General features: G+C 60.9%; 1 protein-coding gene across 5 annotated transcripts in view; it reads left to right on the top strand.

Annotated features, from left to right (window-relative positions):
• CROCC (ciliary rootlet coiled-coil, rootletin) overlaps positions 1-24,909 on the top strand; it is a 76,571-nt gene that overhangs the window by 12,348 nt on the left and 39,314 nt on the right. For 3 of the 5 annotated variants that reach the window (XM_089773016.1, XM_075906402.2, XM_089773017.1), the window contains exons 4-18: positions 4,017-4,067; positions 6,079-6,162; positions 11,025-11,210; positions 12,982-13,065; positions 13,466-13,563; positions 14,430-14,595; positions 15,224-15,330; positions 15,730-15,957; positions 17,221-17,317; positions 17,578-17,682; positions 18,611-18,859; positions 19,725-19,924; positions 20,095-20,277; positions 21,842-21,986; positions 24,543-24,689. In XM_089773016.1, coding sequence (XP_089629142.1) covers positions 4,017-4,067; positions 6,079-6,162; positions 11,025-11,210; positions 12,982-13,065; positions 13,466-13,563; positions 14,430-14,595; positions 15,224-15,330; positions 15,730-15,957; positions 17,221-17,317; positions 17,578-17,682; positions 18,611-18,859; positions 19,725-19,924; positions 20,095-20,277; positions 21,842-21,986; positions 24,543-24,689 — 2,130 coding nt within the window. The remainder of the gene's footprint in view (positions 1-4,016; positions 4,068-6,078; positions 6,163-11,024; positions 11,211-12,981; positions 13,066-13,465; positions 13,564-14,429; positions 14,596-15,223; positions 15,331-15,729; positions 15,958-17,220; positions 17,318-17,577; positions 17,683-18,610; positions 18,860-19,724; positions 19,925-20,094; positions 20,278-21,841; positions 21,987-24,542; positions 24,690-24,909) is intronic. The other 2 variants (XM_089773015.1, XM_075906405.2) reach the window with 2 other exon arrangements.

The following is a 24,909-nucleotide window of genomic DNA, read 5'->3' as shown; positions in this document are numbered from 1 at the left end:
TAAACTTCCCATGGTAATGGGCCCACTTCTCCGTCAGAAGGCTCAGACGGGTGGGGCAGCCCCTTCCCTGGGCATCGAGGGATCTGTCTCTCTAATCTGTAGAGTTTCTGAAGCACCAGCTACCATAGTCAGTAGCTGTGCTGGAGCTGTCGAGATATTGCCCGTTCTGCGCCGGGTTAGCAAGACGTCCGGCCGAGCGCTGCCCTGGGAAAAAGATGCAGGGCCTCTTGCTTTCGAACACCTAGGCCTAGAGTAGCAATGACAGCCCTTCCCCAACACAAGCGCCATGTGGGGTCGGTGTATCTCGTCACAGGCGCTTTGCGGATGGGGAAACTGAGGCGCGGCTGATGCGCATGTAAGGGAGTGACGCTCCTTGGTGTGTTCCTTGTTCCATGAGTCCTTCTCTACCCTCCCCATCTCACAGAGTGAGTCCCCCCCCCCCACAAAGGCACCATGGCATGTGGGGGGTGAGGGAGCAGCACCTTGCTCACAAACACCCCGCAGGCTGGCACTGCTTAGCTCAGGAAGGCGGGGAAGTGTCCTGGATGAAGACCTGTGAGGATGGAGAGGCAGCAGGATATTACCAGATCCCTCCCTGAATCTCCATAGTGACGCCGTGAGGAGGGGGGGGGGGGGTTTGGTTCGCACAGCGCTCTCAGGCTGCCTCACGGGTCTGGCCATGTCTGGGGCAGAGATTTCCCGGCCGGCAGCCTCCAGCTGGGCACGGAGGGGCTGCTCCGCGGAGCCCCCTGGCAGCGTGCGGGTCACGAGACCCGGCTGGGCCTGTGCGGGGAGGCTGGAGCCGTGGCAGGATTACGGTCGCGCGGTGACTCCTCTCCGAGCCGCCCATTAGAATGTGAATGAGCCAGAGCGGCTCAGCCGCGGCATTTCTTAGCCTGTGTCGCCGCGGCGCCGGGGCTTTGTGCCTCGCAGGAGCGGGGCGGAGGGGGGGGGCATGCAGGGGCCTGGGCACTGGACGCCGGGCAGTGTTGCCTGTGGGACGGAGCCTGAGGATCCGGCAGCCCCCGAGGAGCCTCCGGGACTTTACGTGAAGAAGCGAGTGGAGCGGGCAAGTGGGGCGGCCTGGGGGAGCTGTGCTGGGGGGGAGAGGCTGCAGGGGAAGGACCCTGGTGGAGATGGGGGCTGGGAGGGCATTGGATGGGGGGCTGCCGGCCATTCCCGGCCACTGCTGATTGTCACTGGGTGCAAGAACGGCCTCGCAGGGCCCCTCCCGGGGCTGTGGCGTGCAGGCTGGCCTCTTCCATGCCCTGCCCTAGGGCGCGGAGCCGTGCCAGGCTGGGCCCTGTGGAGGCGGGGACCAGGGGGGCTCTTTCCTTTGAAAACAGGAGAATTTGGGGGGTTCTTCGATCCGCCCGTTTCCTTCCTTGCCTCAGGCCCGGGGGAGGGGCCTGGCTGTGACTCGATGCCCTCCAGGCTATAGAGGGTCTGTGGTCGCCCTGTTCTGCCCTCCGGCCTTGAAGAGCCCCCTGGAGCAGCTGGGTAGCCCAAGGTTGCTGGAGGAGCTTTCCCCAGACCAGATCCTGGGCCCTACCTTGTTGTGACCCACTGGGCCAGCCGAGGGACAGGCTAGCCGGGAGAGCCCATCCGTCCCCCCTCTATGGGGCAGGCATGGGGGGCAGGACCCCCCTGGCTGCAGGCCTGTCCCGCCGGCGCTGGCTGGGGACGGTAGAGGCCCGTTTGAGCTGTGGTGGGAGCCGGTTGCTGTGTGGTGGGTCTGACTCTGGGGAGGATTTTGCCCTGAACGTAGCTCCCCGGAGGCAGCCGCTGGGTTGCTGGGCGGGACGCGGGAGATGCAGTGAGCCCTGGCTTTTCCCCACCGGGCGTCTGGCTCGGACGCTTGCGTCCAGCCCCAGAGGGATGACTTTTGGGAGCCCTCTTTGTGCTGGCTGGGCTGACACCCCCCTTCACCAGAACGGGCGCTTTGGCCACCACCACGCCGCTGGGCACACTTGGCAGGCGTTGAACCGGGAGCCCCCGAGCTCAGTAGGTGCCGCAGAGCTGGGGGGGATCCCAGGGCTGGATAGTGAGCAGGGAGCAGAGCAGGGATGAGGGGTGTAGGCAGAGCTGGGGGGACTCAGGGCTGGGAAGGCCAAGGGGAGGGAGGAGAGGAGAAGGGTTGAGAGGCACTGGCAGAGCTGGGGGTGAGGGGACCTCAGGGCTGGGATGGCTGGGGGGAGTGGAGCAAAGTTGAGGGGTGTGGGCAGAGCCGTGGGGTGGGGGTGGGGGGGCTGAGAGCTGGGATGGCCAGGGGCAGCGGCACACGGTTGAGGGGCATAGGCGGAGCCGTGGGGTGGGCTGGGGTGGGCTGAGAGCTGGGATGGCTGGGGTGGGGAGAGGAGCAGGGTTGAGGGGTGCAGGCAGAGCTGTGGGGGGGAGGGGGCTGAGAGCTGGGATGGCTGGGACGGCGCAAGGGAGAGGGGCGCAAGCAGAGCCGTGGGGGGGGGGAGGGGCTGAGAGCTGGGTTGGCCGGGATTGAGGGGTGCGGGCAGAGCCGTGGGGGGGGGGGAGGGGCTGAGGCTGGGTTGGCCGGGGTAGAGAGCAGGGTTGAGGGGTGCGGGCAGAGCCGTGGGCGGGGGGAGGGGCTGAGAGTTGGGTGGCCGGGGTGGGGAGAGAGCAGGGTTGAGGGGTGCGGGCAGAGCCGTGGGGGGGAGGGGGCTGAGAGCTGGGTTGGCCGGGACAGGGAGGAGAGCAGGGTTGAGGGGTGCGGGCAGAGCCGTGGGGGGGGGAGGGGCTGAGAGTTGGGATGGCCGGGGTAGGGGGAAGAGCAGGGTTGAGCGGGCGCGTGGGGGGGGGGAGGGGCAGAGGGGGGGGAGAGCTGAGGGGTTGGCCGTGGGGGGGGGGAGGGGCGGGGAGGGGGAGAGCAGGGTTGGGGGGGGAGGGGTGGGGGGGGGAGGGGGGGCAGGGGGCAGAGCGTGGGGGGGGGAGGGGCAGATGGGGGGGGGGAGGGGCAGGAGAGGGCTGGGCAGAGCCGGGAGGGGTGGGGGGGGGAGAGGGAGAGGGGTGCGGGCAGAGCCGTGGGGGGGGGGAGGGGCTGAGAGCTGGGTTGGCCGGGGTAGGGAGGAGAGCAGGATTGAGGGGTGCGGGCAGAGCCGTGGGGGGGGGGGAGGGGCTGAGAGCTGGGTTGGCCGGGAGCAGGGAGGAGAGCAGGGGCTGAGAGGGGTGGCGGGCAGAGCAGGTGGGGGGGGGGAGCCGTGGGGGGGGGGCAGAGCCGTGGGGGGGGGGCAGAGCCGTGGGGGGGGGGGCAGAGCTGCCTGTGCGCGGTGGAGGACTGGGATGTCGGCAGCTGCTGCAGGCGAGGACAGAAGCACCTGCCAGAGCCGTTCGGGGGCTGCCCGGGGCAGGTGTGTTGCAGATCAGGGCAGAACCGCACTGGCAGAGCAGCAGCTGCGATGCTTGCATGGCCTCGGTCCAATCAGCTGTTGGATTCTGAATCCATTGAATCCAATGTATTTACAGATGCGCCAAATTAGTCTGCTCCCCCCGGCCAACTCATCCCTGGGCTCCCCCCGCAGCTCAGCCCGTGCGCCTCAATGCACCTGTGCCGCTTGGGCAGCCTCCGGCCAACCAGCTGTTGGTACCCGAATTAACTGAATGAAATGAGCCTGCTGCCCTTTTACAAAGAAATCCGCCGGCTTCCTGGCGACCGAGGGCCTGGCCTGATGAGCAGCTCCCGGCGCTCGGCTCACCCAGGCCTGCGGGGCGAGCTGGCGATGATTACATTCTGCTGTACACTGGGCACGTTAATCTCCTCCCCAGCTTTTCTCAAAGCTGCCCACACCCTCCCCCCGTCTCTTCTCCCTCCCTCTTTCCGTGGGTTCTCCAGCGCAGGCGGAATGACCCGTCTCCCTGCCGCTCGGTGTCCCGGTCCTGGGAGATCTGGCGCGTCCCCTCCCTGCTTTGTTGTGGGCAGGGGCTGGTCCGTGCTTGGGGGGCTCCCTCCCGGGTGTCGGTGGCTCATGCTGTTTTCTGTCTCTCCGCCTGCCTCGCCCCCGCAGCTAGAGGAGAGCTTGCGCCAGAAGGGGATGGACCCGGTGACCAATGCTGACGTGGGTACCCTGCAGCGGGAGGCTGTTGCTGGCGGGGGAGGCACGAACCCTGTCCTGCCGATCGGGGGCGAGCGCACCCCTCTGGCCCTGGGTGCCTTATGATAGTCAAGTCCTCCCCAGGCAAACTGGGGTGCATGGCTCACGCTACTGTCAAACCCCTCTGGATTGGTGTAACTGACGAGGGGCTTGGACCAGCAGCCGCCTGGCTCCAAGTCCCACTTGGCACCCCCGCAAAGGCAGGATTCTCCTCCCCACGATGGAGCGGGAGCCAAACCTGTAACCCTCAGAGTTCTACCCAATGGGACCGAATGCCAGGATGGGCCCGATCCAAACCCCACTGCCCTCGGTGGTAAGGCTGCCCTTGATTTTGGCACAGCTCAGGCCCAGAGTTCTTGTAGTCGCCACCTGTGGATGCTCCGTCCTCTCGTTGACTGGACAGGACCCGGAGCCACCCGTCTCCAGTGCCTTGCACCCCTCGCGAGACGAAACTCCCAAGCCTTGAGCATGGTCGCTTGTAAATCACACACTGGGATTTCCAGCTCCCTCTGCCTCCTCTGATCCACCTGGCCTCAGCCCCCGTCTTTACGTTCATGGAAGGCACCAGCTCCTAACCCAGCACGTGCTTGCTTGTAACATGCCCAGGGAAAGTTCTGGGGCTTATGGGTCTTCACACGGTTGCTTCAAACGAGGAATCGCCACTCCTTTGGGGAGGGAGGAGGCGCCCATAGTGCGCTGTGTGTGCATGTGCAGGAGAGACTTTTATGTTACGCAGCAAATAAATGAACTCCCGTCCCCCAAACAGCTGATCTAGTTTTATCTGCTCTTGTTAGAATAGGTGACAGGCATCTTAACGTGCCACAAAGCCCCACAAAGCCCCCGGAAGTTACGTTCCTCATCAGTGGGCCACTCCCACATCAATTATTCCCAGCAGCGGGAATGGTGTTACCGCAGTGTCCTCTCTCTGCTAGCTGGGTAGTTCTCCACCCCCGACAGCCCTGTGCAGACAGCTCCACTCCAACCTGGGGGCTGACTCTGAGCTCATAGAATCCCAGGGCTGGAAGAGACCTCAAGTCCAGCCTCCTGCCCAAAGCAGGAAATAAGTGCTTGTGCGGGGTTTGAACCCAGGACTCTCCAGCCCAACCCAGGAATCACACCCCTAGAGCAGTGTTTTTCAACCTTTTTTTTAATAAAGTACCCCTTTTTAAAAAATGGTCAGTTTTCAGACACACACAATTTGTTTCTACCACTGCAACGCATTTGTTTAAACAACTCAATTGCAGCCGGGCGGGCGATGAAATTTGTGGGTGTAAAAAGCACCGAAATAATAAAGCGCTGTCACACTTCCAACAAAAATTCCGTTTTCTCCAAATTTCAGTGGTGTTGGCATCCCCCCAGACTTCTCTCATACCACGGGTTGAGAAATACTGCCTTAGAGCAACGAGCCAGGTCGTGTGAAAACAGACAATATTAGACCGGGGTTTCATGCAGGTTTCCCTGGTGAGAACGGCCTGTGTCCCCCCAGCTCAGGGAAGGGGTCTCGCTATGACATATTCTTAGGCTAGTAGCCACTTGTTACAGGTTCCAGCCTCCTTTCCGAGCCTTTGATGGCTGCCAGCGAAGCGGCATTGCTGCTCTCGGTCCTTGCCAGCCCAGGGGGCTAGCTCTTGCGAGCACCACATCTAACCACCAAGTCCCTTGGGATCTCACATTTGCATGTGGCTGTCAGTCCAGGTTGTGGTGCTGTCCGTGCTCTCAGAAATCACAGTGCCTTTTGCTGGGGATCACGGTGCTGGGACGTGACTCTCCCCTGGGTGGGGCATGGTGCATGGTTTGCCGTTGCTGCGGTCTGATGCATGGGGGGCTTGGCTGTGCATGCCGCGTGGCTGTCTTGTGTCTGCCACGGAAGGGCCTGTGTAGTGAGCAGCATGCGGCCCTCGTGTCCCCCGGGCTCAGGGCTGTGTCTGGGGAGGGGTCCCAAGTACTGATTTCGCCATGTCTTTTGCTGCGGAAGCTGGAGCAAGACATCAGCTGGAGCTGTCAGGGGTTGGGCACCACGCCTGAGGAAGAGATGGAGCTGAGGAGGAGGAACCAGATGGTAAGGAGCTCGGGCTGGCCTGGGGTCTGGTGGCGTTGGAGTAGAAGTGGCTCTGCTCTGTAATATGTTGTGTGTCTTATCCTGGATAAGATGAAACGAAATCAAAGTGTTGGGGGGCAGTGTGGCCTAGTGGCTAGGATGTTTACCGGGCAGTCAGGAGACCTGGGTTCTGTGTCTGTGACACCCCAGGCAAATTATTTTGCTTCTCCATGCCTCAGTTTCCCCCTCACTATTTCTGCCTTATTTATTGAGGCTTCAAAGGGCACAGGCTGTGCCCAGTGTGTGATTGGTGCTTAGCACGATGGGGCTCTGATCTTGGTCGGTTTCTCTGTTACAGTAGCATTTCTACAGATAAGAAGCCACTGGGGTGTCAGACTCTAGCAGACGGGGTACCCCTAGAAGCACTCAGGGGACTGCTTTCAAGGCATGGGGGAGGCTGGAGGTGGCGGCTAATCAGGGCTGCAGCAATAAGCTGCACATGGTGTCTGCCCCTCTCCGTGGAGCAGGGAGGCCGGGCTGGGGCTAATACCTACTCTTCCAGGTTCGGTGCAAAAAAGCCGCTCCCGATCTGTGAGGCCCTGGCAGGATCACAAGAACGGCCAGACCGGGTCAGACCAAGGGTCCATCTAGCCCAGTGAACTGTCTGCCGACAATGGCCAGTGCCAGGTGCCCCAGAGGGAGGGAACACAACAGGAAATCCTCACGTGATCCCTCCCCTGTCACCCACCTCCAGCCCTGACAAACAGAGGCTAGGGACACCACCCCTACCCATCCTGGCTAATTGCCATTGATGGACCTAACCTCCATGAATCTAGCTAGCTCTTTTTTCAACCCTGTTAAAGTCCTAGTCTTCACCTCATCCTCTGGCGAGGAGTTCCACAGGTTGACTGTGTGCTGAGTGAAGAAAAACTTCCTTTTGTTTGTTTTAAACCTGCCGCCTTTTAATTTCATTTGGTGACCTCTGGTTCTTATATTGTGGGAACAAGTAAATACCTTTTCCTTTTTCACTTTTTCCACACCAGCCATGATTTTATAGACCTCTCTCATCTCCCCCCCTTAGTCTCCTCTTTTCTAAGCTGAAAAGTCCGAGTCTTTAATCTCTCTTCATGGCAGAATGTGATGAGACTCGGAGAGGGCTCGGCTGCAGAAAAACAATGTTTCTACCTGAATCTGGTGCCAGTGGGTACCCCAAAGAGCACACCATTGGAGGGAAGCTGCCAGGATAAATACCTGGGTGCTCATAGCTCTGTCAGTCATTGAGTGGCTGCTTTGCTCTTTTGGGTCAGTTTCACTTCCCAGCCCTTCTGCTCTAGAACGAAGACTGTTGAGTGCGAGATTCCCTCCTGGTCCTGGGTGCTAACAACCCAGTAACTCTCCTTCACCGGCGTCAACAGGGTGCCCTTGTTGTCAAGAAGGCTAACGGCATATTGGGGTGCATTAGGGGGAGCTTTGCCAGCAGATCCAGAGAAGTGATTATTCCCCTTTATTCGGCTCTAGCGAGGCCAGTCTGGAGTATTGTGTCCAGTTCTGGGCTCCCTATAACAGAAAGGATGTGGATGAATTGGAGAAAGTCCAGCGGAGGGCAACCAAAATGATTATGGGGCTGGAGCACATGAATTACAAGTTGAGGCTGAGGGTATGTCTACACTACAGAGTTAGTTCGAACTAATGGACGTTAGTTTGAACTAACTTTGGGTATGTCTACACTACCCCGCTAGTTCGAACTAGCGGGGTAATGTATGCATACCGCACTTGCTAATGAAGCCCGGGATTTGAATTTCCCGGGCTTCATTAGCATAAGCGGGGAGCCGCCATTTTTAAATCCCCGCTGCTTCGAACCCTCGTGAAACAAGGTGTACCGGTAGTTCGGAATAGGCACCCTAGTCCGAACTACCTAGTTCGAGCCCCGTGTAGCCGCGCTACACGGGGTTCGAAGCAGCGGGGATTTAAAAATGGCGGCTCCCCGCTTATGCTAATGAAGCCCGGGAAATTCAAATCCCGGGCTTCATTAGCAAGTGCGGTATGCATACATTACCCTCCAGTTCGAACTAGGAGGGTAGTTTAGACATACCCTTTCATAGGCGCTACACTAGCGCTCCGCTAGTTCGAACTTCATTTGAACTAGCGGAGCGCTTAGTTCGAACTAGGTAATCCTCATTTTACGAGGATTAAGCCTAGTTCGAACTAGCTAGTTTGAATTAAGGGGTGTGTAGCCCCTTAATTCGAACTAGTGGGAGGCTAGCCCTCCCCAGGTTTCCCTGGTGGCCACTCTGGCCAACACCAGGGAAACTCTATTGCCCCCCTCCTGGCCCCGGACCCCTTAAAGGGGCACGGGCTGGCTACGGTGCCCGTGCCAGGTGCAAGCCTGCCAGCACCCAGCCAGCAGACCCTGCACCTGGCACGGATCGAGCCAGCCACCCGATGCCCCCCAGCCCTCCCCCTCTTCCCGGGACCAGGCTGGCGGCTCCCGGGAGCTTGCCCGGGACCGCAAGAGGCGGGCACCTTCCTGGGCTAGTGTGGACATCGTGGACTTCGTCCACGATCTCCGCACTAGGCACAGGAAAGTGCCCGTCTAGGGCAGGAGAGCTGCCAGCCTGGCCACCCAGGAGCAGGTGTGCATGAGAATCAAGGGGGTCCACTGAGACCCCCGACCCTGAGCCCTGAGCTTACAATGGCCGTCCTGGGTCAGACCAAAGGTCCATCTAGCCCAGTAGCCTGTCTGCCGACAGCGGCCAACCCTAGGGACCTTGGAGGGGATGGACCGAAGACAGTGACCAAGCCATTTGTCTCGTGCCATCCCTCTCCAGCCTTCCACAAACCTTGGGCAGGGATGCCACTCCTACCCCCTGGCTAATAGCACTCCATGGACCCAACCTCCATGACTTGATCTCATGTCCCTTTAAACTCTGTTCTAGTTCTAGCCTTCACAGCCTCCTGCAGCAAGGAGTTCCACAGGTTGACTCTTTGCTTTGTGAAGAACAACTTTCTGTTACTAGTTTGAAGCCTGCTACCCATTCCTTTCCTTTGGTGTCCTCTAGTCCTTCTTTATGGGAACTAATGAAGAACTTTTCTGTATGCACCCTCTCCACCCCACTCCTGCTTTTAGAGACCTCTATCCTGTCCCCCCTCCGTCTCCTCTTTTCTAAGCTGAAAAGTCCCAGTCTCTTTAGCCTCTCTTCATATGGGGCCTGTTCCCAACCCCTGATCATTGTAGTTGCCCTCCCCTCTCCCACCCTCTCTCTTCCCCTCTCCCACCTCCTTTTCCCAGTCTCCCCCAGTTTTGTTCAATAAAGACAGATTCCATTTTTGAACACAATTGTCCTTTATTTTGTACATCAAGAAGAGGGGCTAGGGAAGGGTAAGTGGAAGGAGGTGAGGGAGGAATGGGGTACGAGCCCCCGATGGGGAGGACTGGGCTGGCTCTGCGGGCTTCTGGGGGTGGAAGCTCTCCTGCAGCCCCCCAATTGCCCCCTCTCCCCAGATGGCAGCCTGCGGCAAGTGCAGCCGGTCTGATGGCCGAGTGCTGTGATGTGCCCAGTGTGGGTAGTCAGGGCACTCCAAGCCAGGACTGGTTTTCAAGCGGGGCACCCCTGAGAACTGTCTGTCCGGGGTGGGGGTCAGGTCCCTTTAAGCGCAGCCCTCGGCTAGCCTGAGACAGCATCTCCACGCTCTAAGTCCTCCTCTGATGCCCTGCCGGCACTGCTTCCGGCCATCCTTAACCCCGCTTCAGGGTCCACTTAATGTGGACATGCTAGTTCGAATTAGCAAAACGCTAATTCGAACTAGTTTTTAGTTTAGACGCGTTAGTTCGAATTAGCTTAGCTAAGTTAGTTCGAATTAGCGCTGTAGTGTAGACATACCCAGAGGGATTTGGGTTTGTTTAGTCTGCAGAAGGGAAGAGTGAGGGGGGATTTGAGAGCAGCCTTCAGTTTCCTGAAGGGAGGTTCCAAAGAGGCTGGAGAGAGGCTGTTCTCAGCGGTAACAGATGCAGAACAAGGAGCAATGGGCTCAAGTTACAATGGGGGAGGTCTAGGTTGGATATTAGGAAAAACTATTTCAGGAGGAGGGTGGGGAAGCGCTGGGCTGGGTTCCCTAGGGAAGTGGTGGAATCTCCATCCCTAGAGGTTTTTAAGTCCCAGCTTGACCAAGCCCTGGCTGGGATGATTGAGTTGGGTTGGTCCTGCTTTGGGCAGGGAGTTGGACTCGGTGACCTCCTGAGATCTCTGCCAGTCCTGGGATTCTGTGATTTCCGGTGCAGACGCCCTCTGGATCTGGTCAGAGGAAGGGTCCAGGGGCAGAGCGTGTTTTCATTGAAAGAGATTGACGGCCTCTTCCGTTCACATGAGCTCTTTGTTGATCTGTGTTTCTGCCTCCGCTACTTGATATTTGCATCACTGGCAGGTTCTGCAGAGTAGGGTTGCCAGGTTGTTTCAACAAACATACCGGACACACTGGACATGGCGTCACAATCTGCATGACCATCTTATGCAGAAAATACTGCACATTTCTATTTTCGCAATTTGGTTCCCGAACAGAAAGCTCAAAGACTGGACTCAAAACCGGACACCTGGCAACCCCGCTGCAGGGCAGGGGCTGCATGTACGTTCGGGGTGTGTACAGCGCCGGGCACGGGGTGGGCGCTGGTCCGTGGCTGGGGCCGACCGGTGCTGCGGCAATGCAAGAAACACTGATCACGTCGTCCCCTTAAGTCCTGGCCTTTCATTCATGCAAAGAAGCTGAGGCCTGGCTCCCGCGGCAGGCCCTGGATTGTGTTGGGCCGGGGCGGGGGAGGCTCCCAGGGCCAGATCCTGGGGCCAGGAGCCGGGCTGGAGGCGCGGCTGCAGTGACCTTTCCCCCCACAGCTGGAGCAGGCCCTGCGGCTGGAGGCGGGGGAGCGGGAGGCGCTGGAGAACAAGAGCCTGGCCCAGCAGAACATCGAGCTGCGGCGTCACCTGGAGGAGGAGCAGGCTGCCTACAAACGCAAGCTCCAGGCTTACCAGGAGGGCCAGCAGCGGCAGGCGCAGCTGGTGCAGAAGCTGCAGGCTAAGGTGCGTGACCTGCTTCAGACAGGCCCACCGAGGGGGGGGGGCAAAGGGGGCAGTTGCCCTGAGGCTGGCGGTCGAAAGAGGCTCGGGGCTCCAGCAGCAGCGGTGGCTGGCGTCCTGGCCCCTTTAAATCGCCGCCGGAGCACCGTGTGGCGTTGGGAGAGGGAGGGGTGCCATGCTCGGGGGAGGAAGAGGCCTGGCTGCCCTCAGCCCCGCCCCTTCCCCCAAAGCCCCGCCCCTTCGGGAGCCTGGACCCACCCCCCCAACTTGGCCGGGGGGCTGCGGAGGCTGTCAGCTCCCCTGCCCCGGGATGTGCCTGCCGAGGGAGAGGCGGCTGCTGCTTGAGCCGAGCTGGCAAGAGCAGAGCTGGCCCGGTGAAGCCCCGCAGGCGGAGTGGCAGCCGCTGACTGTGCACCCCCGGCTGGGTGAGCCCCTGGCTCTGCTGCCCTTGCTAGCTGGGCTGGCGTTGGTTCCGCGGCACAGTGGTTCCGTGGCAGCCGTGGGGCCGTGCGGACAGCGCATGGATCGTGTGGATGAGGCCCGTGTTCGACGCAGAGGGGCGGATCAACCCATAGTGGGGAATCGGCTGAGAGCCACTGACCTAGCAGGCTCCTGGCTAGCTCGGGAAGCTGCCTGTGCGGCACCCGCGCTCCGATTGCAGCCTAGGCAGCGATGGGACGTAGGCCCTGCGGCGCCAGGGACCGAGAGGCTGGCGGGTGTGCAGGGCGCCAGCTGGGGTGGCGTGAGGGAAGGGAAGGAAGCGGGTGCTTGACCCAGGGGATGCTGGAGGTGAAGAACCCCCCAAGGAAGGTGTAAGGCCGAGAGTGGGTGGAGCGAGGGAAGAGGCTGGGTGGGTTTGGGGAGGAACAGAGTCAAGCAGCTGCTGGGCAGGGCGAGGAACCTGAGGCTGGTGCAGAGAAGGTCCCATCTGCGTTCTCCTTTGCAGCCTCAGCCCGGTTGTTTCTCCCCCCGGCCCGCTCTGTTCGGGCGTCAGGCTCTGAGGATTTAAAACACGGTTTCCAACCCTGAATAAACCTTTTGAGGGCGGTTTGTCTCCTGATGGCTGGTGTAGCTTTGGGGGTGGGGTTCTGAGGGTCGACATGTGGACACTCTGGAATTTGCGTGGCTGGGGGGATTGGAGGCTGTAGGTTTGGCTGCGGCTATTCAGCACCTATGTGCGGCCACCTCTGGGGAGGAGGGTGGCAGCCATCCCAGCGCCCTGCACAGCACAGAATATAAGGAGGATGGAGCAAAGCTGTCCAGGCCTAGAGGGCAGGGCTGGGCTGGGCTGGAAGGTGCCCCCAGCCCTCAAACCGTACATGGAAGGGGGCTCAGTGCAGCAGCCTTCAGGTGAGTTGACCCTCCCTGAGGTCACAGAAGAGTCAAAGAGCTGCTCCGGCGCCCAGGGCTCCCACCAGATGAAGGGTGGCGGGGCCCTGACGGAGAGGGAAAGGGACAGTCGTGGGAGAACTAGGCCCCTGCTGGACTTAGCTGAAGATTCTCAGCTTATGGGTCAGGGGGCCCGTCTTGAAGGCTCCAGCCTCGCGCCAGCAGGGACTGCCAGAAATGCCTTGGCACGTCGAGCTAAGGTGGCCGGGGGTGGCAGGGGCCTGCCAGGGGTGGGCTGCCAGGAGCTGGGATTTCCGAAGTGCGGGGCCCCATGGGAGGGGCAGGGCGGGCGCAGGGCGGGGGCTGCGTTTTCTCTGTCGTGCTGCGGCTGGAGCGTGTGTCCGGGGCCCGGCTGGCGCGGCCCTGAGCTGTGGCGTTCCTGCAGGTTCTCCAGTACAAGAAGAAGTGTGGGGAGGCGGAACAGCAGCTGCTGGAGAAATCAACCGAGCTGGAGCAGCAGCGACTCACGGTGAGCGTCGCCCGCTAGCAGCTCGGTGGGGCCCGCCCTGCTCGTGAAATGGTCCCCTGGGTGGGTCCTTGCCAGCGACCTCTGGATCTGCCAGCGGGCGCAGCAGCTGCCCCAGCCAGGAAGGCCTCGCTCTGAGCCAAGGCGCCAGGCGGCACAGGGTGGGTTCCACCTGCCGTTGCTTTGTGCCTGCCGGCCAGGGGCAGTCTGCTCGGTGGCACCTCTTGGAGGCTGGGATGCGCCAGCCGGCTCCTCAGCTGGCCCTGCAGCCTCGGCCTGAGGGGCTTGTGGCGGTGGCTCCAGGCAGGGCTGGGGTGGCGTTTGGGGGTCGCTGAAGGGACGGCGTCATTCTCCAGGGCCCGCGGCCCCCCGCTCACCGGGCCCGGCCCGCTCCCTCCCTCAGAGCCGGCTGGACTTGACGGACTCGCGCCTGCGCCAGGACGAAGAGCACAGCAACGACCTGGAGAACGCGCTCATCCGGCTGGAGGAGGAGCAGCAAAGGTGTGGCCGGGGGGGGGGGGGGGGCTCCCCTACAGCTGGTGATTGGAGGGTCCACAGGGCCCCACACTGGGCGCTGGGGTGCACATGGGGCTGGGCAGCCGCCTCCTCGGAGCCCCATTCTTCTGGGCCCGGCTTGCACCGTCCGCCTGGAGAGCGAGAGGGCAGCTTCCTCGGAGCACGGGGCCACGCCAGGAGTCTGTCCCTGGGGTCCAGCGTTCCCCTGTGCCTGGGGCTGGTCAGGCTGCGTTACTATTTGGACTGGAGGCCTCCCAGGACCCCGTCAGTGGCTGGGGGGGGCTGGCTTTCACCCCCCTTCCCCCAGGAGTCCATACGAACCCCTAGCCCAGGCCGAGGGGCACCATGCTATGGAGGTGCCAGGTGTTGGCAGCGTAAAGCTATCCTGAGCGCGCCCATTATTGGGCCTCTTGCGTTGGCCGAGTCGGGCAGTCACCCCAGCCTCAGGGCCACACTCCCTCATGGCGTGCTGCGTTGGCTGCCCCAGATCTCCTCCGCAGATTCGATTGGACGGGCTCTTTGCCTGCTCCCTGTTGTGTGCAGCTCCTACGCTGCGCCCCAGAGGTGGCTGCCTGGCAGTCGGGGGGCGGGGAGGGTGAGGCTCAGTCAGTGTCTGGAAGGGGCCCCAAGACGGTTGCCGGGAAGGCCCCTGAGCTGGGCAGCGATTGTCCTGTTCCCGGTGACGTGTCCGGATCTGGGTTGTTCTGCGCCTCAGAGCTGTGCTCCAGGTCCCACCTACCTCGGGCCTCTTGCCAGCGTCGGTCCCTTCCCACCTCTGCGTGGGCCCCTCGTTTCCTGAGCCCCGGCTGTCTCGGTGGGCGCTGACGCTTTCCTCGTGTCCCCGTCCCCAGGAGCGCCAGCCTGGCCCAGGTCAACGCCATGCTGCGGGAGCAGCTAGACCAGGCCAACACCGCCAACCAGGCCCTCAGCGAGGACATCCGCAAGCTGACGGCCGACTGGACCAAGGGGCGCGACGAGCTGGAGCAGCGGGAGGTGGAGTGGAGGCGAGAGGAGGAGGTCAGGGCGGGCGAGAGTCAGGGTGGCCAGGGCGCTCTGCTCTGGCTTTGCTGGGCCAGCGGGCACTGCGTCGCCCCAGAGGTGGCTGCATTTCAGGGCTGCTGTGGGAGCAGAGCCCTTTGTCAGGGGGAGGGGATCCTGCAGCGTCAAAATGCCGATACACTTGGCTCTTGCTACGAATCCTGCCTGGATCCAGGCCGGCCCTACCATGAGGTGAACTGAGGGGGCTGCCTCAGGTGCCAGACCGTGGGGGGTGCCACTAGGCCCCAGCGTGTAGAAAATTGTGTCTGCTGCTGGCAGCCAGGGGGCACGGGGGCGTCATTTGAGCTCCCCGCCTAGGTGCCAAAACGTTGTGGGCCGGCCCTGCCTGGAGCAGCCACCGAGGTCAGTGGCCACGGCCCCTGCAGGATGCCGAGAGCAACGCAGCGCCCCACGGAGCCGGGCTCGCTCACGTGTGGGCCGTTACGGAGGATCACGGCCTGGTGCTTCGTGGGCTGCTGTGGCCTGGGCATCCCCAGGGCGTGCTGGCCGGGCCCCTTAGCGCGTGGCCCTGGCCGGGAAGCGTGGAGGGGGACCCTGGCGCGTGGGGCCCGGCTGTCACGGCGTCTCCTCTTCCCTCCCCTCCCAGTCGTTCAACACCTACTTCAGCAACGAGCACAGCCGGCTGCTGACCCTCTGGCGGCAGGCGGTGGGCTTCCGGCGCCACTTCAGCGAGATGAAGACCATGACCGAGAGGTCAGGAGGGCGGTGGGGGCGGGGACGTGCCTGGGGCTGGTGGCTTCTGGGCTCCTCTAACCGTCCGAGGAGCTGGGCCTGGGAAAGCTGCCTGAGCTGCCCGGAGCCCGCAGGATCCCTGGGAGAACACCCAGAGCGCGGAGAACGGAAGAGTCTCCCAGACAAACCCGTTCGCAGCCCTGGAGCCGTGTGCGGCTGCCTGGCCTCCTTTCTGCCGGGCCTGCCCGGGGCCCGGAGTAACCGTCTCCCTGCGGGGGAGCGCAGGTTCTCAACGCTCGGGCTCCGCTGGGCTCAGACCCCGTCAGGCCACCTGGGCGGGAGCCCTGCAGATGACAGGGCAGGGGGCTCCTGGAGAGGCCAGGGCCCCCGGAAACGCCCCTCTCTGTGTCCCCGGAGCAGGGACCTGTCGGAGCTGAACAATGAGCTGAGCCGGTGCAGCCGCACCATCCACGCCTCCTGCCTCAACCTGAGCAGCAACCTGCGTCTGTCGGAGAGCAGCGCCGGCGCGGCCCTGGAGAAGCAGGCCCTGCTGCTGGCCCAGCTGGAGGAGCAGCTGAAAGACAAGGTGCGCGACATGATCCAGCTGCAGGTCAGGTGTGACCTGGAGAAAGCAGAGCTCAGCACCAGGTACGGACCCCAGACCAAGGCCGGCGTCCCGGGCCCTGAACCCTGGGACTCGCCGGGCTGTGGTGGCCCCAGGGGAGATCCGGGAGCGTGGGGCCTGGCGGACGGGGCTATGGGTGAAGCGTATCCCGCTGACAGGGTGTGATGTAGTGGGGGTACCTGGGTGGCTTCTATGCTGCTGGCTCTGGGGTAACCCCCACTGGCTGCCGTGGGTACCACGACCCAGCAAAACAGGATGAGTCACTATGCAAAGGGACCTCTCAACCGGTATGGCCAGACACCCCCCATGGAGAGGAACAAAGGAAGGTGGATGCTGCCCTGGCTGGGGGGCAGGGCTGGAAGAGGGTTAGTTAGTTGCTGTCTGGGAGCATGGAGGAGAGCCTAGGGAAAGGGGCTGGAGTTTAGGGGCCCAGTCTCCCCCATCTCAAGGGGGCCTGAGGCATCCTAGCCCAGCTCTGTGACCAGATTCCATCTGTGCTGTGCTGTATCCTGGAGAGGCAATAAACTTCCTCTATTCCACCGGCTGGTGCAGTCTGTTTGTGCCATTTCGGGGTGTAGGAGACGGGGGACCCCCAACGCGCCGTCACACAGGGAAGGAGGGGCCAGGGCCCCAGCCTCTGCCAGGGGAGTCCGTGTGTCCGTGTTAGAACTGCCGGGAGCCCTAACCTCCCGCCCGCCCTGCCGCCGGAGCCCTGTGGAGCCGCGATGCTCAGCCCCCAGCCCTGGGACTCCCCTGGCTCATTGACCTTTGAGGGGCTTTCGGTTCTCCTGACCCGGTGTCCCTATTTCCCCCACGCCAATTGGTTAGTGACCTAGGAAAAGCCTCCCGATGGGTTAATAACGGAGGCCAATAATTCCACCCCGCCGCGATTTAACAGCGGGCTGCACAGCGCTGCCGGAGACACGTGGCGGGCTAGCTCCTGCAGATCGGGGGCTCCTGCAAAGCCCTTCTTTGGAGTCCCCAGGCCTGGTCTCTTACTAGAGCTCAGCTGGGGAATCTGGGAGGGGCAGGGATTTTTAGGACGGTAGCAGGACAGCGGACTGGGCTTGCTTGAAGTGGGAGAGGGGAGGGAACGTCTGGGCCGGGATTGTGGGCTGGGGGGTTTCCCAGGGTGCTGTTGCTCTCTAGCCTGGATGGGGCCCCAGGGGCCTCCGAATGCTTAGCCGGCCCGTGTCCATTGGGTTCTGGCCCTATGCTATAGAGCGCGTGTCCTCTGCTGCTCCTCTGCTCGCCCTGACCCGCCCCCCGTCCCTGCCTTGCTCCAGAATCGCTGAGATGACGGCGACCCTGGACCGCCTGAAAGCCCAGAACTCGGAGAAGGAGAAGACCATTGAGACGCTGACCCAGAAGCTGGAAAATCTGGTGAGGGACTCGGCGGCTTCTGTGGCGTCGCTGGTTCCCGGAGGTGCCGAGATCCGCTGAACCCACGATGCAGCGGCTGAGCCTCCGGCTCTGTCTCCGTCAGCGGGTGCCTGTGCTCCGGAGAAGGGCTCACCTGCCTCTTCCCTGTGGGATCGGGCTGATCGCAGCCCAGCGTTGGGCTTTCTCGGCCCCGCTGGGGGCAGGAGGGACCTGTGGGCCAGACCGAGCACTCCCTTCTGACGCCGGGTCTCTGGTTGCAGGAGGCCACGCGGGCGCAGGAGCAGGCGGTGCTGGAGGCGGAGGAGATCGAGGCCTTGCGGACGGAGTCGGAGATGCTCCAGCAGACGCTGCGAGACCTGGCTCAGGTACGGGGGGCGGGTCCCGTGAGCAAGGCAGGGCACCCCTGGGGTCTGCGAGCAGTGAGCAGTGACAGTCACAGTGTCACAGCATGTACAGCCAGAAAGAACCACCGGATCGTCTACCCCAATCTCCCGTGTAGCACAGGCTGCCAGCACCCGCACACTGAACCCAGGCACTGAAACCGGAGCAGTTTTACAGTGCACAGGAGACTCGCCCATTACATGCCCCAGACAGAGAACAGGAGAGACTCAGGTGCACCAGTACCCGAGGCTCCTGCAATGGCAGGAAATCAATCCAGTGAAATACCCTCATGATCCAGGCAAGCGGCCGGCGTCTCACTTGCGGCAGGGGAAGGGAGAGCCCTCCCAAATCCCTGCCAATCCGACCTGGGAGAGGCACCCAGTGGATGGGCAGGGCAGCGAACGGATCAGCTGCAGGGTGGGGGCTGAACTGAAAAAGGTGGAGAAAAATCCTGTTCGATTCAAACCAAACAGAAAGGTCTTCCCACAAAGAGCTGGGGCAAAAAAAAAAAAAAGGTCTGAGTGTTCCCAGAGTGGTTTCTCTTTCTGATGTTTTTCACATTCATTTTGGGGTGGGAGGAGTTTCCCACCTTTGAAACCTGGCAAAAGCTGGAAGCGGAAACGAAAGGGTCCGTGTCCAACTTTTCACTGTGTTCGGAATGAAACGCTCTGGCTTTTGTAACGTTTTTTTCTAACTCAATCTGCTACTCGATTCACCCCGCCTCCGGGCATCGAAAGCTGTGAATGAAACAACTCGTTTGTTGGGAAAACGGGGCCTGCTCCCTTCGAGCTTTGAGTGCTGGCCGCGTCAGGGGCCGTGCCCCGCACTGTGGCTGGGACGCTGGGCGCAGGGACATGACTTTGGCATTCTCCTGCCTGTACCCAGCGGCGCGCTGTGGTCTCTCCTCCGCAGGCGGTCCTCTCCGATGCCGACAGCGCCATCCACCTCACGGGCACGGAGCGCATGATGGAGGTGTCGGAGAGCGACGTTACGGGCTTCAGCCTGCGGGGCCTCTCCTCCAGCCTCCGCACGCCGTCCCCCCTCCGGCGCACCTCCCCCCGGCGCAGCTCCTCCCCCCGGCGCAGCCTCTCGCCAGCCTTTTCCGACTCCACGCTGGCCATGGTGCACTCTGCCTTGCAGAAGAGGCAGCTGCAGCTGCAGGTGAGGGGGGCGGTCTCTCCCAGAGCACATGGCCATGGGTCCTTCATAGACTCATAGACTTTAAGGTCAGAAGGGACCATTATGATCATCTAGTCCGACCCCCTGCACAGTGCAGGCCACAGAATCTCACCCACCCCTCCTAGAATAATCCTCTCACCTATGTCTCAGATATTGAAGTCTTCAAATACTTTGAAGGCCCCAAGATGCAGAGAATCCTCCAGCTGTGATCTGAGCCCCATGCTACAGAGGAAGGCGAAAAACCTCCAGGGCCTCTGCCAATCTACCCTGGAGGAAAATTCCTTCCCGACCCCAAATATGGCGATCAGCTAAACCCTGAGCATGTGGGCAAGACTCACCAGCCAGACACCCAGAAAGTTCTCTATAGTAACTCCTATCATCCCTCCAGTGACCTATTTCCCACTGATAATGAATGGTCAATTAGTTACCAAGATCATGTTACCTCATCAAACCATCCCCTTCATAAACCCATCTAGTTTCATGGCCACCTCCCAGCCCTCAATAGGGCTCCCCAAACCAGACCGGCTCCCCAGCCCTGTGAGACTGCATGGAATGAGGGGGCTGCGTTGCTGAGGCTGCATTTCTGGGGGGCCCACTCGGGGAGCGGGAAGGGACCAGGGCTGCTGTTAGAGGAGCCTGAAGGGGCAGACGGAGGGCCGGGAAGCCCTAGGGGGAAGTGCCTGGCAGGGTGTAGGATTCTGTGGAGATGGTTGTCCAGAGGGTAGGGACATGCAGGAGGTGTGGGGACCGTGGCTAGACCATGGCAGGGGGTGCGGGCAGCGGGGTGCCCCGGGGGTGGCCAGCATGGGGGGCGCCGCAGAGGGAGCTGACTGGCTGGCGTTTCTAGGACGTCCGAGGCAAGTACGAAGCCACCCAGGAGCTGGTGAGCTCGCTGAGGAAGCAGCTGGCGGAGAGCGATGCCGAGCGGCGCTCCCTGGAGCAGACGATCCTGCAGCTGAAGGACAACGTCGACCGCTCCTTGCGGGCCAGGGACGACGCCGTGCGGGAGGCCAGCCGCTTCCGGGCCTCGGCCGACCTGCTGGGCAGGTACGTAAATGGGAGCTCCCCCCACCCTGCCCCCGGGCTCCAGCGTGTGGCGGAGTCTGTCTCAGGCGCCCGCAGCCGGCGCGCCCGCGAAGAAGGAAGGGGGTGGAGTTTGTGTTTTTAAAAGGGTTCTCAGTCCCCCCAAAATCTGTCCGTCTGGGCCTGTCTGTCAGTGAGAAGAGCAACCTGGAGCGGAGCCTGCAGGCCCTGCAGCAGCACGTGGAGACCCTGCGGCAGGAGAGCGAGAGGCTGCAGCTGGCCAACAGCGACCTGCAGCGGCAGCGGGACCACCTGGAGGACGAGAAGGAGGACATGGCCAAGGACACAGAGCGGGCGCAGAAGGAGATCGAGCGCGGGTGGGTGCGGGGAGAGTGGGGAGAGGGTAGGCACGGAGCAAAGCCCAAACCTCAGATGGGCCCCTCGTGCGCCCTCCTCCAGCGACCGGCCCCCTCGCCTGGTGCTCGTATGTGCCAGCCCTTCTCTCAGCGCACACGGCAAGCCCTGCCGGTGTCCACGCCCAGCGTCCCACTCCCAACCGGGGGCCCAGCGTGTCCTGCCGTCTGCTCACTTCTCATCACTCTGGCTACGCCGCGTGATTTTTTTCCGGCAGAAGATATGCAAATCTTGAGGCACTCATTTGCATATCGTGCACTCTCATTTGCATATCCACTTCCGATCCTTTTTGCGGAAGAGGTTTTTGCAAAAAAATGCCCCGTGTAGACAGGGCCATTTGTCGGGAAAAAAACCCTTTTGCGCAAGAGCCTGTAAACCTCCTTTTTTGAGGCATAAAGGATCTTGCGCAAAAGGGTTTTTTTTCCTGACAACTGGCCCCGTCTACGCGGGGCTTTTTATTGCAAAAACCTCTTCCGCAAAAAGGATCGGAAGAGGATATGCAAATGAGAGCACGAGATATGCAAATGAGCACTCCATTTGCATCTGTTCTGCCGGAAAAAAACACGCAGTGTAGACATAGCCCGAGAGAGAGACACAGCAGGCGAGGTAATATCCTTCCTTGGGCCAGTTTCTGATGGTGAACGAGACAAGCTCTCAAGCCAATGGAGCTCTTCTTCATGCCTGGGGAAGGTGCGCAGGGTGTCACTGCTGATCACAAGGCAGGACGGATTGTCGAGCATACGCAGTGAAGATCTCTGCAGATGCTCCCAAGCTTGTCTCAGGGACAGAAGTTGGTCCAATAAAAGATATGACCTCGCCCACCTTGTCTTTCTCGTGTGCTGGGATCAGCATGGCTACAGCTTAATTTTGTGAGGTGCCGGGCTTCAACTTGCCGGGCCCAGAGGTGCTGGGCTCTGACCTGCCGGGCCCAGAGGTGCTGGGCTCTGATCTGCCGGGCCCGGAAGTGCCGGGCTTCAACCTGCCAGGCCCAGAGGTGCCGGGCTCTGACCTGCCGGGCCCAGAGGTGCTGGGCTCTGATCTGCCGGGCCCGGAGGTGCTGGGCTTCAATCTGCCAGGCCCAGAGGTGCTGGTCTCTGACCTGCCGGGCCCAGAGGTGCCGGGCTCTGACCTGCCGGGCCCAGAGGTGCCGGGCTTCAACCTGCCGGGCCCAGAGGTGCCGGGCTCTGACCTGCCAGGCCCAGAGGTGCTGGGCTCTGACCTGCCAGGCCCAGGGGTGCTGGGCTCCGAGCTGCCGGGCCCAGAGATGCTGGGCTCACCCCAGCAGACCCCAGCACAAAGTACGCCCTACATAGATTCCAAGAGCAGATCATCTCGTTTGACTTTGCGTGTCACTCAGCCTGCAGAGTCCCACCCATGGGGCGATTCGCTCCACAAAGCTATTCAACATCCCTCTGTTGTGCTCCCTGCATGGCTCGCCAGTGACCGAGCTGGCTCCTGCAGGGAGGTGGGGGGTTATAGGTCCCCTGATGGATGGGGTTGTGTGTGATGCCTCTTTGTGTCCTGCAGCCACAGACAGCAGGAGCAGCTGGAACTGAAGAAATCCAGTTTGAAAAAGGAGCTGATCCTCGTGAAGGAGGCCCTGCACAAAGCCACGCTGGAGAAGGAGGTGTCTGAGAATGAGAAGGTGGAGATGGGAGAGGCTCTTGGCAAGGTGGGTCTTTGCACCATGAGCGGCACTAGGGGCTTGCGGAGGGGCAGGGACAGGTCCTCCAGTGGGGCTCAGGAGCCACGTGGCCTGGCTGGGACGGGCGAGATGGGCGCGGCGTTCGCTTTTCCTCTTCCCATCTACCGATCTGTTTAAAGGGCAGCTCCCCCAGGAGATCTCGACTAAGGATTCTCCCCCTTCTAGCCCCTCTCCTCTTAAGCTGTTACTCGGGGTTTTCAGAACTCAACTGTCCCTCCGGGTGGAGTGTGATATAGTGTCAGTACCTTGCTGGTCACTGTGCTTGGGCTGTGGGGTGTGGGTGCCCAGCAGGTGGGCTGCCTAAGACCCAACCGGTCGGGCTGGTTGAGGGCAGCGCGGGAACTAGGAAGTGAGTGTTGGGGGATGGGGCAGTCTGGGGCTGGAATCATGAAAGAACCAGTCTAAAGAGGGGGCTGGAATCTAGGGGCCCAGGGACCCCATCTCAAGGGGGCTGAGGCATCCTGGTCCAGACTCCTGTAGCCACGTCACGTCTAGGCTGTGCTGTATCCGGGAGAAGCAATAAACCCCCTCTATTCTACTGGCTGGCGGAGTCTGTTCATGCTGCTATGGGGCTGCAGGATCGGAGGAACCCTGACACATCGTCACATGGAGTCAGGAATAAGTCCATGGGAACGTGGCCGTTCTGTCGGTCGAAAGATTAATGCAAGTCAGCAAGCTCTGATCTGAAACGGCACGGCCCTAGATTGAAGCACACGCAGACCCAAGCGATAGAGTGAGAGCGTCCCAAATTGCCTAGAATCGGAGATGCTTTTGAGTCATTTCCAGCAGGGATGGCCGGTCACTTCCCCACCTGGGAGTAAGTTGTATGGAGAAAACCTCTCTGGATAGTTTCAGAGAACGCTCCGCAGTGCGCTCTATTATCTAGTCTTTTTATAACAAACTTTTACAAACCAGGGATCCCGACTGGGGCATCGCCTCTCCTGACTTTACTTAACTACATCTCCACAAACAGGTCTCAGATCAGAAGCTTCTATAGAATCTACACCAATGAGGCCCCGATTCAGGGTTCTCAGCTATTTCTTTTCTTTCAGTCGCAGATTATTGACTCTTGTTCTCCCCTCCTTCCATTGCGATTAGCAGAAACGGTTAGCATGCCGCTAGCATTTGAGCGTTCCTCCAGAAGCCCCGCATGGTCCAATTAAATCTTAACGAGAGGGTGTTCTGTTTTATTAATTCATGGCGGTGGAATGCTCTAATCAGCTTGGTCCAATTCTGGGGTGCACACCTCCTTCGAATCGAGAGCAGCAAGACCTGCAAACACACAGAGCTTCACAACTGCCCGATCTGATGAGCAGATGCTGTTCCCATTGCAGGGGGGAATGCTGCCTAGTGGTTACAACACAAGACCAGGAAGCAGGATTTCTGCATCCTGTTGTGTATCATGCTGACTACCATTGTTTCATGATACTCCTCTGTCTGTCTGTAGCCACCTGTTCTGTCTTGCCTGGTACTAAGACTGCCAGCAATTTGGGCAAGGGCCGTCTTGTTCTGGGTTTGTACAGCGCCTAGCACAATGAGGTGCAAGCTACGGGGCTCCTCGGGACGGTGGAAATTCAAATACTTACTTCAAACCGGATTTGCTGCAGGCTCTTGAGCAGGCTACTGACTATTGCTGCTTCTGTCAAAGGGGGTGAAGGTTACCCCCTGGCTTCGCAGGTGCTGTGCCCTTGATTTAGACAGTGCTTGGAGGCCCTTGGAGATGCAAAGGGGTGAAAGGAACTTGCCTGAGGTCACAGAGCTAGTCAGGATCACAGCTGGGATCGTAGAATCATAGAATCCCAGGGCTGGAAGAGACCTCAGGAGTCATCAAGTCCAGCCCCCTGCCCAAGGCAGGACCAATCCCAACTCAATCATCCCAGCCAGGGCTGTGTCAAGCTGGGACTTAAACACCTCTAGGGATGGAGATTCCACCCCCTCCGTAGGGAACCCAGCCCAGCGCTTCCCCCCCCCCGCCTAGGGAAAGAGTTTTTCCTAATAGACCTCCCCCACTGTAACTTGAGACCATTGCTCCTTGTTCTGCATCTGTCACCACTGAGAACAGCCTCTCTTCAGCCTCTTTGGAACCCCCCTTCAGGAAGTTGAAGGCTGCTCTCAAATCCCCCCTCGCTCTTCTCTTCTGCAGACTAAATAAGCCCAAATCCCTCAGCCTCTTATGTGCTCCAGCCCCCTCCTCATTTTGGTTGCCCTCCGCTGGACCCTCTCCAATGCGTCCACGTCCTTTCTGTAGTGGGGGGCCAGAACCGGGCGCAACCCTCCAGAAAGAATAGACCCCAGGATGCCATGACCTGCCCTAACCATTGGAGGGCACAGCCAGTTTGCCCAGTTTGCAGCCAGTTTGCGGCATTGGGCCATGGGGGAGGCTGCCCAGGGGCTGGGAGAGGGTCCTTGCCCTCGGCTGGGCTTGTCGGATTCAGACCCCCGTCTGCATCCTCTCCTCCCTCTCGGTCCCGGCGGGGAATCCTGGGCGCTGTGCTGCCGTGACTCCGGCGGTTCTGTTCCCAGGCGGAGACGAGCCGGGCCGAGCTGGAGTTGGCCGCTAACAAGCTGAAGGCGGAGGAGGCCTCGCTGCGCGATTCGCTGTCCAAGATGAGCTCCCTGAACGAGGGGCTGGCCCAGGATAAAATCGAGCTCAACAGGATCATCAGCCAGGTCGGTGCCGCCGGGGGTGGGGTGGAGCACCCCAGGGAGCCTCCTGCTGGGGGACCCCGACCTCGGCAGGCAGCCGGGGGGAAAAGAGCATCGGTCTGAATCTCTGCTCTCCCAGGGGAGCCTCAGGCTACGTCTACACTACGAGTTTTCTCGGCCAAAAATATGCTAATGAGGGACTTATTTGCATGAGTCGTGATCTCATTTGCATATTTTCTGCCGC

The sequence above is a fragment of the Pelodiscus sinensis genome, chromosome 24 (genome assembly GCF_052426305.1).
Source record: "Pelodiscus sinensis isolate ZL-2025 chromosome 24, ASM5242630v1, whole genome shotgun sequence".
Classification (NCBI taxonomy): Eukaryota; Metazoa; Chordata; order Testudines; family Trionychidae; genus Pelodiscus; species Pelodiscus sinensis.
This window is presented reverse-complemented; position numbering and strand designations above follow the sequence as displayed.